This window comes from Scomber scombrus, chromosome 10 (genome assembly GCF_963691925.1).
Source record: "Scomber scombrus chromosome 10, fScoSco1.1, whole genome shotgun sequence".
NCBI lineage: Eukaryota > Metazoa > Chordata > Actinopteri > Scombriformes > Scombridae > Scomber > Scomber scombrus.
In genome coordinates, this window is record NC_084979.1 from 10,084,379 (window position 1) to 10,098,093 (window position 13,715).

General features: G+C 39.7%; 1 protein-coding gene across 1 annotated transcript; it reads left to right on the forward strand.

Annotated features, from left to right (window-relative positions):
- The first annotated feature begins 500 nt into the window (after positions 1-500).
- On the forward strand, positions 501-12,624 carry xpc (xeroderma pigmentosum, complementation group C). The gene is made up of 14 exons (XM_062427033.1): positions 501-627; positions 2,338-2,622; positions 2,835-2,931; positions 3,664-3,748; positions 3,865-4,022; positions 4,254-4,374; positions 4,484-4,573; positions 5,040-5,885; positions 6,101-6,261; positions 7,411-7,492; positions 9,708-9,839; positions 10,041-10,210; positions 10,728-10,821; positions 11,065-12,624. The coding sequence occupies exons 1-14, from the start codon at positions 516-518 to the stop codon at positions 11,398-11,400; spliced, it is 2,769 nt and encodes a 922-aa protein (XP_062283017.1). The 5' UTR covers positions 501-515; the 3' UTR covers positions 11,401-12,624.
- Positions 12,625-13,715: the final 1,091 nt, after the last annotated feature.

Consider the following 13,715-nt stretch of genomic DNA (forward strand, 5'->3'; position numbering starts at 1 on the left):
AAAAAAAACCCGATCAAAGCTCAAGATGAAACTTTAATATCAGAGGAGCTGGAATAGAGTTAATGTCTTCACATGTTGCACAACAATGCCCCTTAGTGTTAAAAAGTGGTATTACGTTGCTCCAACACCAACCTCTGTAGATGTATGTAATGCTTTAAAGTTTTAAGTTAGCAGCAGAGAAACGCATGTCAGTAAAAATAATAAATTAAGAGTTTAAGAAGCGTTTAAGCAGAAGACAAGTTGGGCAGTAAGGGGCAGTACGTCAGGGCCTGCGACGACCACGAAGAAGAAAAAACCGGACGTGACGTTAGAGTCCTGTCGCCAAAAACAAGCTGTGCTCAGTTTGTGGTGTTATGAAAGCTTCTGAATGAAATGTTGGATAACTGATATTTCCTTTACCCTTGTGTACATCACCATGTGAAGAGTATAGGGACTTCCGCTAGTCTAGCTTAGCCAAAATACTTTTATAGGAAAAGTGTTTTTGACCGAGAAAAGTAACAGAAAAGACAGACGATATGGGAAAGCGGAGAGAGTGTGCAGAGACACCAGCCGATACAAAGAAACTAAAGCAGGGGTTGAAGGCAAAGAGCAACCGAGCGAAGGAAAGAGCGAAGAAGACAGATGCAGGTAAAGTGAGGAGTGATGCATCGTGCTAACATGTGACTAATGAATACAATATGCCACCACAGTCTGCTGCAAAGCGAGCCTGTGTTTCTGTTTAATCAGCGACCGTGTTAACTGGTGACTCTCAAGTTGTCGTAGTGACGGCAGCTGCTGAAAACACGAACAGGGCACGCAGGTGACACCCCTAAAAGTACGAGTATGTACTTAAAATGTACTTAAAACTAACTGATGTAAGAAAACTTCAGGGCTGCTCTGTGTGTTTACTCAGCAGCTGCCGTCACTACGAGCAACTATGAGCCTTCTGCTCATAGTCGCCAGATAACACGGGCACTCATTCTACCGAAACACCTGTGCGGTGTTTTGCACCTACAAAATAAAGGAGAGATCGAAAAAACAAAAACAAACGGGTGTTAAACAGTGTAGAAGAACTCACTCAAGATTTCCATCATGAATATTTGTATATGATCATATTGAGATCAGTTGACATAGATGGAGAAAGATCAATAATAAATGATCAAACGGATATTTAATGTAGTGACCTCCTGTTTTCGATTTTAAAAAGACAGTTCACATATCAACATAAAAGCTTTAGTCACTCATGTTGCAGTTTTTTTTTTTTTTTTTTTTTTTTTTTTTTACACAACTTGCCATGAACCATCAATTTGCAGAGCAGAATTTTGTGAATATGATTCCAGTAAAAGTGAATAAACAGCCCTAGTGAGGGATGATTCAGTTTACTTTGGAGATAATTCACCTTATTCATGTCATTATGACCTCAATATGTTAATTTTTATAAGTACTGTCAAAATGTTAGGCTCCTCAGTGGTTAGAAATAATAGTGTTGTTTTTGTTAATGTGTCTACCAGGAAGACACTTTACAGCGAGCCATTGTTCAGGTGCATGGATGGATGATGTGCATGGTTACTGGAGTGGATATGTTGGCCTACATGCACATCTGTGCTACACTTAATCATAAACACGACACATTATGTGAAAAGAAGTTTCTCCACAGGTGTGATTTTTATCTTTTTAACATGGGATAAGTCACACAACAAGCTCAGAAACTATTTATGCATCTTCATCTTCCTGCTGATTTGTCTGCCTCTTGTTTTGCTGTTATTTTGCTTAATTTGAATGTTTCTGAAGATGAGTCTTCCTGTTGTTGTCACAGTTTCCAAATGCATGGGTTGCTGTTCCTTTTTTCCCCTGAATTTACAACAACAGCATTATAGCAGATGTGCTTTTGGCTGCTATTTGAACAGCAGCATTATTGTTACTTGGGTGTGCTTCAATACAAACAAATGAGACCATGGTTGAAAAGACTGGTAGTCTGTTTCATGACTGGTGAGTCATAAATTGAGATAAACCTTACTGCTTCCTGTTGTGAAGAGGACCCCGACCACCATCACCACTATTATGCTGTGGTTTTCCTTTTGTACATAATCATCTTTTCCTGTGGCATTTAGATAATTTTCTCTGGATAAAAGCAGCACCACTTCACTGTTTGTTTTACATTTATTCTGTTATATATCACACTGTTGCTCATGATATAAAAGCCTGTGCAGAGGCTGGTAAGAGAAGATACTCTACAATAGTGATCTGGGTCATTTATACTAAATATTAAATTAGAAGGATTTCAACTATTATAAGCCACTACTCATTTTTAATCAGTATGTAAGCTAAGCTGCTAAAAAAACATTTCTTTGATCACAGAAGAAGATGGGGAGATCAAGAGGAAAGTCAAATCAAAGCCTCGTTCCTCCACGAAACAAGCTGCAAGAAACACCTCTTCTACCACATCCACCACCTCCACCAGTGCTGTCAAAACCAGTAAATACTTCCAGTCACCAGTGAAGGAGGAGGAAATTGACAGCGAGGATGACTTTGACATGGTGACCTCACCAACACGTATGGTCAAGGTGACTGCAAAGAAACCAGAGAAGGAGGAAGAGGAGGAGGACAGTGAGGAAGATGAGGATGATTGGGAGGAAGTGGAAGGTAAGCGAAGGGTCTGTAGAAAACAGCATTGCCTGTTGTCGGTATGAATTTCAGTCATAATAAAATACTTAACATTTTTAGTATAAAGAAAATTCTCTCTGCAGGTCAGAGAGTATGTTTGAGAACATTCTAATTTTCACAGGGAGTACAACACATTGGCAAATAGGAGAGTTGAAAATAAAATGTGTTTTTTGTGTGTGTGTTTTGATTAGAGCTGGCTGGGCCTCTGGGTCCAGTTGAGCCAGCAGAACCTGTCCTGCCCTCTCATCCAGTAGAGATTGAGATCGAGTCTCCAGAAGTCAGGAAAAAGTGAGTGAAACACATGGTTTCATTGTGGCTGTACTGAAAATACATGGGGGAGATTGTAAAGCAAAGATGTCTAAATTCATTCCATGTTACCAGATTTTAGCTCATGGCAGAAGGAAAAAAAGACTGGCACAAACTGAACTAGGTTCTACCGGTTCAGGGTTTAAACCCTAATAATTAAAAACATATCTCTAAGTATACATACAGTTATATAATCCATGCATCATGAAATGAAAGATTTTTTTTAAATTAAGCGTAAGCATGATGGCTAAATGATTGTAAAATTAGATTAACCAATCGGTGATACCTAGTTGAGGTAAAATATTATATGCTCACTGAAATAGATACAGAATAAAAAAATTGAGATTAGAAAATTAAAAAGATGTTGATTTATTTATTTATTTATAAAAGAATTGTGATCTGTTTTAGTTTCATAAACTGAAATCATGTAGAAGTGTTTGTTGATTCCGGATTTTTGTTTTAGTCAAATCTATCAAATTTGTCTGTAAACACAGTTCAATATTATTACATATTTATTTAGTCTGGCTTTTAAGATACTTTCCCTCAGGGTCCATAGACTTATTTCATGTGAAACTGATTGAGCACTTAGCCACTGCTTAAGTATTATTAAAAACATACATTGAAGCTAAATGGATGTACAACTGTATATATCTTTTTAAATGTGTGTTGTCTGTTGATTTTATTTATTGTTTCTAATCATTGTTGATTGGCCAGGCAGAAGAGGCAGGCTGAGTTTGAGGCATATCTGAGGCGAATGATGAACCGATTCAAGAAGGACGTACTGGTGGACACACACAAGGTGAAAACACACACCTGTGCTGTAAACAATATTCTGTGCTGCTTTTAATCCTTTGTGTGAAATAAAATCACCACAGTGGGATTTTGGTCACTACTTACTTCTGATTGATCTCTCAGGTCCACCTGATGTGCCTGATAGCCAATGGGATGTTTCGCAACCGTGTGTGCAGTGAACCAGACCTGCTGGCCATCACTCTGTCGCTGCTGCCGGCCCACTTCGCCGCAGTGGCCAAAGAACGCATTGACCAAAATTACATCTCTGGACTGCTCAGATGGTGTGTGCTCATCATATATTAAATGTTAAGCATATTTAGTATATTCATGTCAGGATGTGTAAAATGCTGTAATAAATGTGTTCAATGATTTAACTGTGGGCATCAATATCCAAATCATCTCCACAGAGTCCACAATCATCAAACTCATCATATCAGTTCTTATTATCTTTGTGTAATCACTTTATTTTTTGTTGTCTACTTTTTATCTCTCCCTCTCCCTCTCTCCTCCAGGTTTAGAGCAACGTTCACCCTCAACTCCAGTCTTCCCTATGAGGAGCGTCCGGACCCACGGGCTCTGCTGGAAAGGAGGTTGGCCAGCGTCTCGGCGAGAAACCACCAGGAGATGACTCATGTTGGTAGTTTAACTCAAGACTACTCAGTGCAACACAGCCCTTGCTAGTAACACAAAGGGCGAGTAAGTTGAAATAATTCTTCTCCTGTGTGTTTTATGTTTCCTGCAGCTGTTCTTATTGGTCCTGAGGTCTTTGCAGCTCTTCTGCCGGTTGGTCCTTTCTCTGCAGCCAATTCCTCTCAAACCTCCATCAGCCAAGGTACTGACTGTTACTCAACTCTTAAAAAGATACAGATGAATTTTCAGCAGCCATATTTAGTCAAGGGCTGCAGTTTAATGCTTTGCTTGATTGTTCTCAAGTAATTGTAATCGACTCATCTAAAAGACATGAGAAGACAGCGATCATCTATTGAAGGGATTCCACAGGCCTCTCAGCACTTTACAATTGAGATCCACATACATTTTTTAAAGAACTTCACATATTATTTTGATGCCTTCAACTGTCATTTGAGCTTTGAGCCAAAGCAAATGAGAAAACTGTTATTATTGCATAGTTTCATTTTCTAATCATAGCCACAATTGCAAAATTCATCAGGGGAACGACAGAAATCCTTGGTTATTCTATTTCCCCAGCATATGTCGGTTCATTACAAACTGATAACATAATATTAGCTGAGTCTTGTGTTTTACAAATACACATACTGTAAATATCTTGTCTTTTCCAGGGCAAAGGGGCTAAAACATCTCCCGGTGCTCCAGGAAAGAACCAGGGAGCATCCAAGACCAGCCCACCGGAACCAAAAGTCTCTCCAGGCACCAAGAGACCAGCTGGAGGAGGGAAGACCAAGGGAGACAGAGGAGGGAAGAAAGCTAAGAGGAAAGAAATAAAAGAGGAAGAGGAGGAGGCTGCAACGTATGGCCGTCAAAAGCCAAAGAACTCAAAACGCCGGAGTGTCGCCTCAAAGGTCAGCTATAAGGAAGATAGCAACACTGAAGGTGAAAAGGAGGATGAGGGGCTCAGTGATGAGGAGGATTTTCAGCTGACCAGTGAGGACGACAGCGATGATTTTGAGGACGGGGCCAAAACTTCAAAGGGGAGAGGGAGCAGCAAAGCCAAAGTGACCAACAGCAAGAGCACCACAGCCTCAAAGAGCATGAGCGGCGGAGGGGAAAACCAGGTGAAAGATGAAAAGGATAAAGAGGGTGAAGAAAATGATGATGAAGAAGGAACGAAGAACAACCAAACAAAGCGAAGGAGCGGGAAAAGGAGAGAGGGGCCTGGAACGGACGAGTGGTTGGAGGTGTTTCTGGAAAAATCATCCTCCTGGGTTTGCGTAGATGTGGAGCACGGTGTCGCGATGCCTCAACTCTGCTCCCAGAATGCAACAGCGCCGGTGACGTACGTGGTGGCAGTGGACGGGGATGGGTTCGTGAAGGACCTGGGGAGAAAATACGACCCCACCTGGATGACATCGTCCAGGAAGAGAAGGGTGGAAGAAGAATGGTGGGAGGAAACGCTTGTGCCGTTCCTGGGACCGGAGGATGAGAGGGACGTGAAGGAGGACAAGGAGGTGAGACAAGGCAATGTATAAGTAGTAAAATATATGATAGTGGGATGTCCAAAGTAGCCCAGAATATAATCTCATTTGAAACATGAAAAGATTAGATATTCTTGCTTACAAAAAGTGAAAATTCAAAACGGATGCTAAATATGAGACAAAAAATCACTTTTTACATGCAAGGAGATGTATTTACACCATCAGTCTTCCCCATGTTGACCATCCAGATGGAGAAAAGGCTGCTGAACAAACCCCTGCCCATCTCTGTAGCGGAGTATAAAAACCACCCACTGTACGCCTTAAAGAGACACATGCTGAAATACGAAGCCATCTACCCCCCCACAGCCACTATACTGGGATACTGCCGAGGAGAGCCAGTGTACTCCAGGTCAGTAGTGAAACAGTTAGGCGTGGATCTTAATTAAATTACTCCCCAGGATGCATCGCAGGACGTACTTTATACACTATCATCTGGGATGAACTAGTTTCTTCTCATTGTGAATGCTGCTTTGTAAAGAAGTATGAAAGGGATGTTGTTTTTGGGAGCAAACTGGAAATGCTGTGAATCACAGGGCGAAACATGGAAACATTTGCCATACATTTTGTCAGTTTGTCTGTTTGCTACTTATACGTCATGGGTTAAACTTAAACTTATACTGGAAACTAGGGAATCATTAGTTTAATGGTATTCTGTATGCATATTGTTAATCTCATTGTGGGAGACAGGTTCAGTCTGGATTTCTGGTACTCTGAAGAACTGAAGAAATGAAGTCATGTATTGGTGCTTTTGAAGATGAGCTAAATTGGGACAAACACTGACCTGCATGTTTGAATTAATTGTGTTTGTGAGTATAAGTGGCCACCTGGTGGTGCTGTTTTATTAGATAACCTGTCATGTGCTTGAAGCTGTTTTCACCTGCAGATTGTGATCTTTTAGCTGTGAAATACATCTGCTATTGACTGCTGATGTTTGTTAGACCCTGTTCACAACACAAGTGCTTTAATCTTAAAATCCACCAAAAATGCACCCAAAAAACAGTATGTATTGGGTTTAAATTTTAAACTCCTGATGTAAATAAGATAAGATAAACGTTAATGTCTTGAGGGAAATTTGTCTTGGGCAAAAGCGCTACACACAGCTGCAGTCAAGCAATATATGACAACACAAAACATAGTTGAAATAATAAATAACTGACAAAACAATGCAGTGCTGCACCCAGCTGGAATTACACAATGCTTTAATGATCTATAAATACATGATTCTCAAAACAGTGCGGTCAATTCGTGCAGAAAGTGCTGCACACAACTGAAATTAAACAGTAAGCTAATACTTAACTTGATCAATAAAATTCAACACTGATCAGACAATGCAGTGGTGCACTCCGGCCTCAAGTTAAATACACCTAAATAGTAGAAGGTATGATATTGCACATGACTCATAATACAAGCAGTGAGAATTTATATTTTTGTAAGAATCTCAGTGTGATAAAGACATTATTTCTTATTCTTATCCCATTGAAATGTTCCTTCTCTGTAGGGATTGTGTGCACACCCTCCACTCCAAAGACACATGGCTGAAAGAAGCACAAACTGTCCGATTAGGAGAAGAGCCATTCAAGGTAAGAGAGAAAACTTTTCTCAGTTTCGTTTTTATTGTTTATTTCTTTCCTCTTTTTTTCTCCTCCAGCTGTGATTTCTCTTTTTATGTTTGTTAGTTTCTTGGTCACTTCTGTTTCCCCTCGGACTTTATCTCGCACTAGCGTCACTCACTGTAGCCAAATCAGTTCAGCTATTTTATAATTTGCATGATCCGTGACTGACACCAAAAAAAGAGGAACAACATCAGGAGCAGTTAAATTCAAATCAAGACTCCACTCATGTCCATATAACCACAACACACAGATAATCAAAGTTAACCACTACCTTTTCCATTATAACAATGAAGTGAATGAGGCCTGATTGCAGGGTGCAAATTTAACTTTTTTTTGTCTGGCAAATGGCTAGTAAATGCTCAAGTTTTACCACCCACTTACATCTCGCTTAGACTACTGCAACTCCTTGTATGTCGGCATTGACCAGTCAGAGCTTAACCGCCTGCAGCTGGTTCAAAACGCAGCAGCTCGTCTCCTAACTGGTACTAAGAAACGAGAGCACATTCTTCTTCATTGGCTTCCGGTTAGATACAGGATTGATTTTAAGATTCTTTTATTTGTTTTTAAGTCTCTGAATGGGCTGGCCCCAGAATACCTGTCTGACCTTATTAAACTCCATCAGCCCTCCAGAGCCCTTAGGTCAGCTTACCAGGTGGTCTTGGACGTTCCTCGATCCATCAGAAAAACTAGAGGAGATCGAGCCTTCGCAGTTGCGGCTCCCACCCTGTGGAACACATTACCTTTTACTGTGCGGACTGCAAACAGCCTCTCCACTTTTAAAACACTACTTAAAACGCACCTTTTCACTTTGGCCTTTGGTGGAGGATAGCCGCTTTTATTGGGTCTTTTATCTGTTTTATTTCTCTATATTATTATTATTTTTTATTTTATTTTATTTTTTTTGTTTTTATTGTTTTTATTGTTTGTTTTTATTGTTTCTACTTATTTTGCTGTAAAGCACTTTGGTAGGCCATTGGCTGTGTTAAATGTGCTATATAAATAAAGTTGACATTGACATTGACATTGACATCCACTGAATAGATTACCATCTAATTTGTTGGCTGGTGAGGGAAGGAAATCTTCCAGCCAGTTGCATATTTTACCAGCATTTGGCAGGTGGCAAGTGCTAATTTTGTGTCCTGCCTGGTTGATTTTTGCTGTGTGTGATGTGATTTCTAATATGAGTCCAGAAGATAAATGTTTACCCCACTATGTAGCGCATTATTCAGTTTCATTCATGGATTACTCAGAAACACCACTCATGACATGCAGGTTTTCCCTCTCATGGTCAACTACTGTAATGTTCCCTTTCACACAGGGAACAGAGTGGATGACCTTTGTGGAGAATTTCCACAAGTTGATTTTACTAAGATGTCTAATGGGCCCGGGAGATATCACCTCAGGGTCCCAACCCTGATGATATCACTTGTTTAGGACAGCCTCTCTGATATGACTCCTGTCCCAAACAAATGACCATGTGTAACAAAGTTAATTTTGTGGCTGTCGGTTACTTCCAGCTATACTTTGGGGAGCAATGATGCAATTAAATCTCAGTTTGTCTTAATCTGATCAATGAACAAAGTTGCTGAGAGAGAGTGAGGGTCATGCATCTTGATGTTACAGCAGCTAAGCACTGATTTAGATTGTAAATGGTTGCATTTTTATAAACTGGGGTTTCAGTATCTTGTCCAATGAAACTTAGACATGTGGACAGGAGGAGTCTGGGATCTAACCACCAAGCAGATGCAAACCTGAACATGTACAAGTTTGACTTTGTGGAAAGAAAGCGGAGAAAGTCATTGCTCTACTTGCATTTTCTTATGCACTGACACTGAAATTATGTTCTCTTAGTTTAGTTTTTGATGTTCAGACTAACCTGTGTGCAGTGACAGGACGACATATGAGGTATCCACCCTTATTTACTTCCTTGAAATGCAGATCTCTGATCAGCACTGGATGCTCTGTACTCTTGACTGTTAAAAAAAATGCATACATTGCATAAACCAGTAGTAGAGGTTTGAGCAGTACATGCTGACACATTAAACTCTCTATTGGCTGGTGACTCATAAACAGAACAGCCCACGGCAGGATCCGTTGTATGAAACTTGGTGGTTGCGTGACAAAAAAGTAGGTAATGGCAGAATACATATAATGTCTTCCATTGTGTCTCTCTCTCTGTCAGATGGTGAGGGGCTTCTCTAATCGTTCCCGTAAGGCCAGGATGATGGCTGAGATGAAGGACCAGAATGACCTGGCTCTGTTTGGAGAATGGCAGACCGAACAGTACCAACCGCCTATAGCTGTGGATGGAAAGGTAGCTCTTGTGTATTAATTAAGAACACTGAACTAGGATGATAACTGTGAGGAAATAGGGTCATTGAAGCCTTGACAGTGATACATTTATAAAAGTATGACCAAAAAATTGCCTGGCATTTGTTCTTGATAAATGTTACAAACAATCAATTAAATATAATTAACAGTCCAGTATTGTTTACGTGCTATTTGCTCCCTTCAGGTTCCCCGTAACGACTACGGTAACGTCTACCTGTTCAAGCCCTGTATGTTACCGGTGGGTTGTGTCCATGTCAGGCTGCCCAACCTGAACCGTGTGGCCAGAAAGCTGGACATTGACGCCGCGCCAGCAGTCACTGGCTTCGACTTCCACGGAGGATACTCGCACGCTGTGTAAGACAACACTGTGACAATCCCACTGAGACAGGATTAGTTCAACACAAGGAAGACTGGGAATGTTATCCGTTTGGGAGCCCATCAGTTAATTTAGTCCCATCACATCAGGATCTATGCCAAAAATGTCTACAGTGTGTAGAGAAAATTCATATCAGACTCTTTCATATCAATTTTTTTTAATGTACTTTTATTACTTTTTTTACTTCAATTTACTCAAGTATATAGTGCATTATATATTATCTTATAGATCCATTATCTTATAGTGCATGCTTAGGAACATTTTCCCTCTTTGTTTGTGCTCTCTCAGGTAAAACTACTTCATCTTAAATATTTGTGTAATATTATCAGAATAGTTAATTATTTGTCAAACACCCCATCGTCTGCATTTTGTGAAATAAACTCTCTGGAAGTAAATTTTAAAAATGCAGTTATCATAAAAATATGTTATATATGAAAATGTGAGAGTAAAAAAAGAAAAAAAAAGTTTAATTCACATTTTGTTTGTGTGTTTCAGCACGGACGGTTACATTGTGTGTGAGGAGCATGAGGAGGTGCTCAGAGCTGCCTGGATGGAAGAACAAGAGCTTCAGAAACAAAAGGAGAGAGAGGTTTGTGTTTGTGTGTGTGTTTGTGTGTGTGTCTGACTGTGTTACTTTGTTTAATTGCAAACTAATTGGTGAATTTATTAGATGCTAATAACTTTATATGACCATGCCTTGACTGATTTATGAGTCTGTGTGAGGACTAATAAATGAGAACCATACTAATTTCATGTATAAGCCAAACCAGTTATTTAAAGTCCTTGCGCAACTAAACCACCACAACATTATTTTCACTCCTCCACTTTCTAGAAAAGAGAAAAGAGAGCTATCTCCAACTGGACTCTGCTTGTGAAGGGGCTCCTGATCAGAGAAAGGCTTAAACAGCGCTACGGCAAGAAGAACCTGGACCCCGTGAGCCTCGCTCACACTCAAGGCGGTGGAGACGAGAATGGTGGACTTTCCTCTGATGAGGAGGTGATTGAGGGTGGAGGTTCTGGAGCTATGACGGCATCTGAAACTCTGGCAATGTCCTGGCCCCAAAACAGACAAACAGAGGAGGACAGTGGGAGCGTCAGTGGGTTGAAGAAGACTAAACGAGGGAAGAAAGGGCAAGAGAAACATTTGTTCCCCTTTGAGAAAGTGTGATGTCACAGATCGAAAACTAAAAGCTGGCAGAAATAATTCACTAAACAGCTTGAGAGACCGGAGACATTTCTAATACTCTGCAGCACTGGATTTACTTAAATCCAGATTATATGATCATATTCTTACATCTGCTGAAATTTACTTAGGAAGATGTTCACAAATCATGAAAGCACTGTGTGCCATAGGTGGAACAGGTTTGAAATAATTATTGCAGGTTTGGTCAGGACTGAAACCTTTTGGCAGTAACACTATAAGTTGGAGAAGAAAAGCGAAAGAGGGGAGGGTGAAGTAGAGATGAATGATTTCAGTGAACTTATCTGTGGATCTGTTTCCTCCATTGTGAGCATTCTGTACATATTTCCATGTTCTGTGTTAACTCTTTGTATGAGAGCTTAATGGAAGTACACAAATTGACTATGTGTATCAAATCCAGCGCAGATCTGTGTTTTCAGGATGTCAAAAAAACAAACTCAGCATGAATGTAAGAACAGGGAGGTGCCCTTACAGTTCCAGATGTGTATTTGACATTGCATGTAGACACACAACTTATCACTTCACCTGGACAGATGTGATATACTCAGCCCTCCTGCAAGTATTCAATGGAAAGCTATCATACTGTCTCTGCCAACATTTCAAGGCTGTAAAAGATTAAAGCTTCACAGAATCTCCACTACATGCTGCTAATTCATTATAAGCTGATAGGAACTCAGTATCTTATCTGCCATCTCATATGTTGTCTTAACTCCAGTTAAGCACGTTTCCTGCCCTTGCCAATGCATAACAAGCGACACAAATTAGGAGCACAGCCATTGTTACTGGCTGGAATGTACACCATGTAAACTGACTCCCTGAACACAGAAACTTGTATTGTAAATCAAGGTTTGTCACATTTCCAGCCATGTCTTTAGCTTGCTACCGTTCATATTTGACTTGATATGACTGATTTGGGGTTGTAGATGGTTGTCATGAGTGCTGCACTTCCTCCTTTTCTCTCTTTCCTTATTGGGCTTCCACATCTCTGGAGGTTAGATTGTTGTATTGTGTACTATTTATCACGTTTAGCATCTACAACTCTCACGAATATTTTTCACACTTCTCTCATCATTTCACACCTTGTGTCTGTATATGTGATAGTGAAAAGCAGACGATGGCTGTATTTAAATCAGTAAACAGTTTTTGTATGAATTTTATTTTTGTAAGAAATGTTTGAATACCAGTAAAATGCCGAACACCCAAATTGAATGTTGTGGTCTTTTTAATATCAGTGTGTTTGTGTTGGCAGTAGATCATAAAATACCTCTGAGTATGTCAAAAAGTAAACCCCAACTGGGGTGCAGCAGCCTGCTACACATACACAAATGCCAGAGAGGGTCCAGTTACACCCTCATCACAGAATATAAATAGCACCTTCTGAACTTTGCATATCTCATATTATCTCAAGACATTTTTGTATAATTGTGATTGTGTTGTAACTTTGGTTTACATAAGTGTAAAATCTAAAATGTAAAGCCTCAAACAGACAAAACAGCAGCTCATTGTCTTAAAATTGAAACAGCTTATGTTCCCTTTGCTTATAAGTGGCCATTTAAATATATCTACATCTGCAGGCCCAACATATTTAGATGCACGTTACATTGCAGTAGGAATTAAACACTGTCTGCAGTATGAGTTGATAACATGATAAAGGCTCTTTATAATGACCACTTAAGTATTACTATTGATTTACAAAAAATAATGTAAAGAGAATGTACAAATGTTCACAGTTGTGCAATATAAGATTATAGATCTTATGTTAATATAATATGTAGTGTCCATGGGTGGGATAGAGAAGGGTGTGAGGTGTTGTTGATGTGGTTGGCTGCAAAGTGTTAGTAACATACAGAGCTTTAAAAACCTCAAAATAGGGTAACTTATTCAACCCTCTGAATGTCTAGATTTAGATGTGTAATTTGTTTGAGATAAAAGTGAAAGAAAATGGTTGCAACTTGCAACAGTCAAGCAATGTTGAAATATAGAAGGGTGTGTTTAGTGTGAGGAAAGGACATTGGGGAAGGAGAGAGTTTGAAGTATTTTCCTTCTGTTTTTGGTACATTTAGATGTGTGTACATTTACTGTATGCTGGGAGTATACAGTATGCCTCCAAGTCATTGAAGGCATTAAAACAATGCCACTAACTGAAGATAAATCCTGTTTTTTTTGCTAAATAAAATTTAAATGAAATAAAACCAATCAGACCTCCTTCCGTACACATGTATGTTAGTAAAAAGTAATGATGTTTCTCATTGTGATACTGTTGAATTAATGGGCTGCATGGA

Excerpts from the sequence above, each read along its gene's own strand:
- xpc (XM_062427033.1), top strand. The coding sequence starts at position 516 with ATGGGAAAGCGGAGAGAGTGTGCAGAGACACCAGCCGATACAAAGAAA. Across the intron at positions 4,574-5,039 it reads TCAAACCTCCATCAGCCAAG|GGCAAAGGGGCTAAAACATC; the intron begins GTACTGACTGTT and ends TGTCTTTTCCAG. Across the intron at positions 7,493-9,707 it reads TAGGAGAAGAGCCATTCAAG|ATGGTGAGGGGCTTCTCTAA; the intron begins GTAAGAGAGAAA and ends TCTCTCTGTCAG.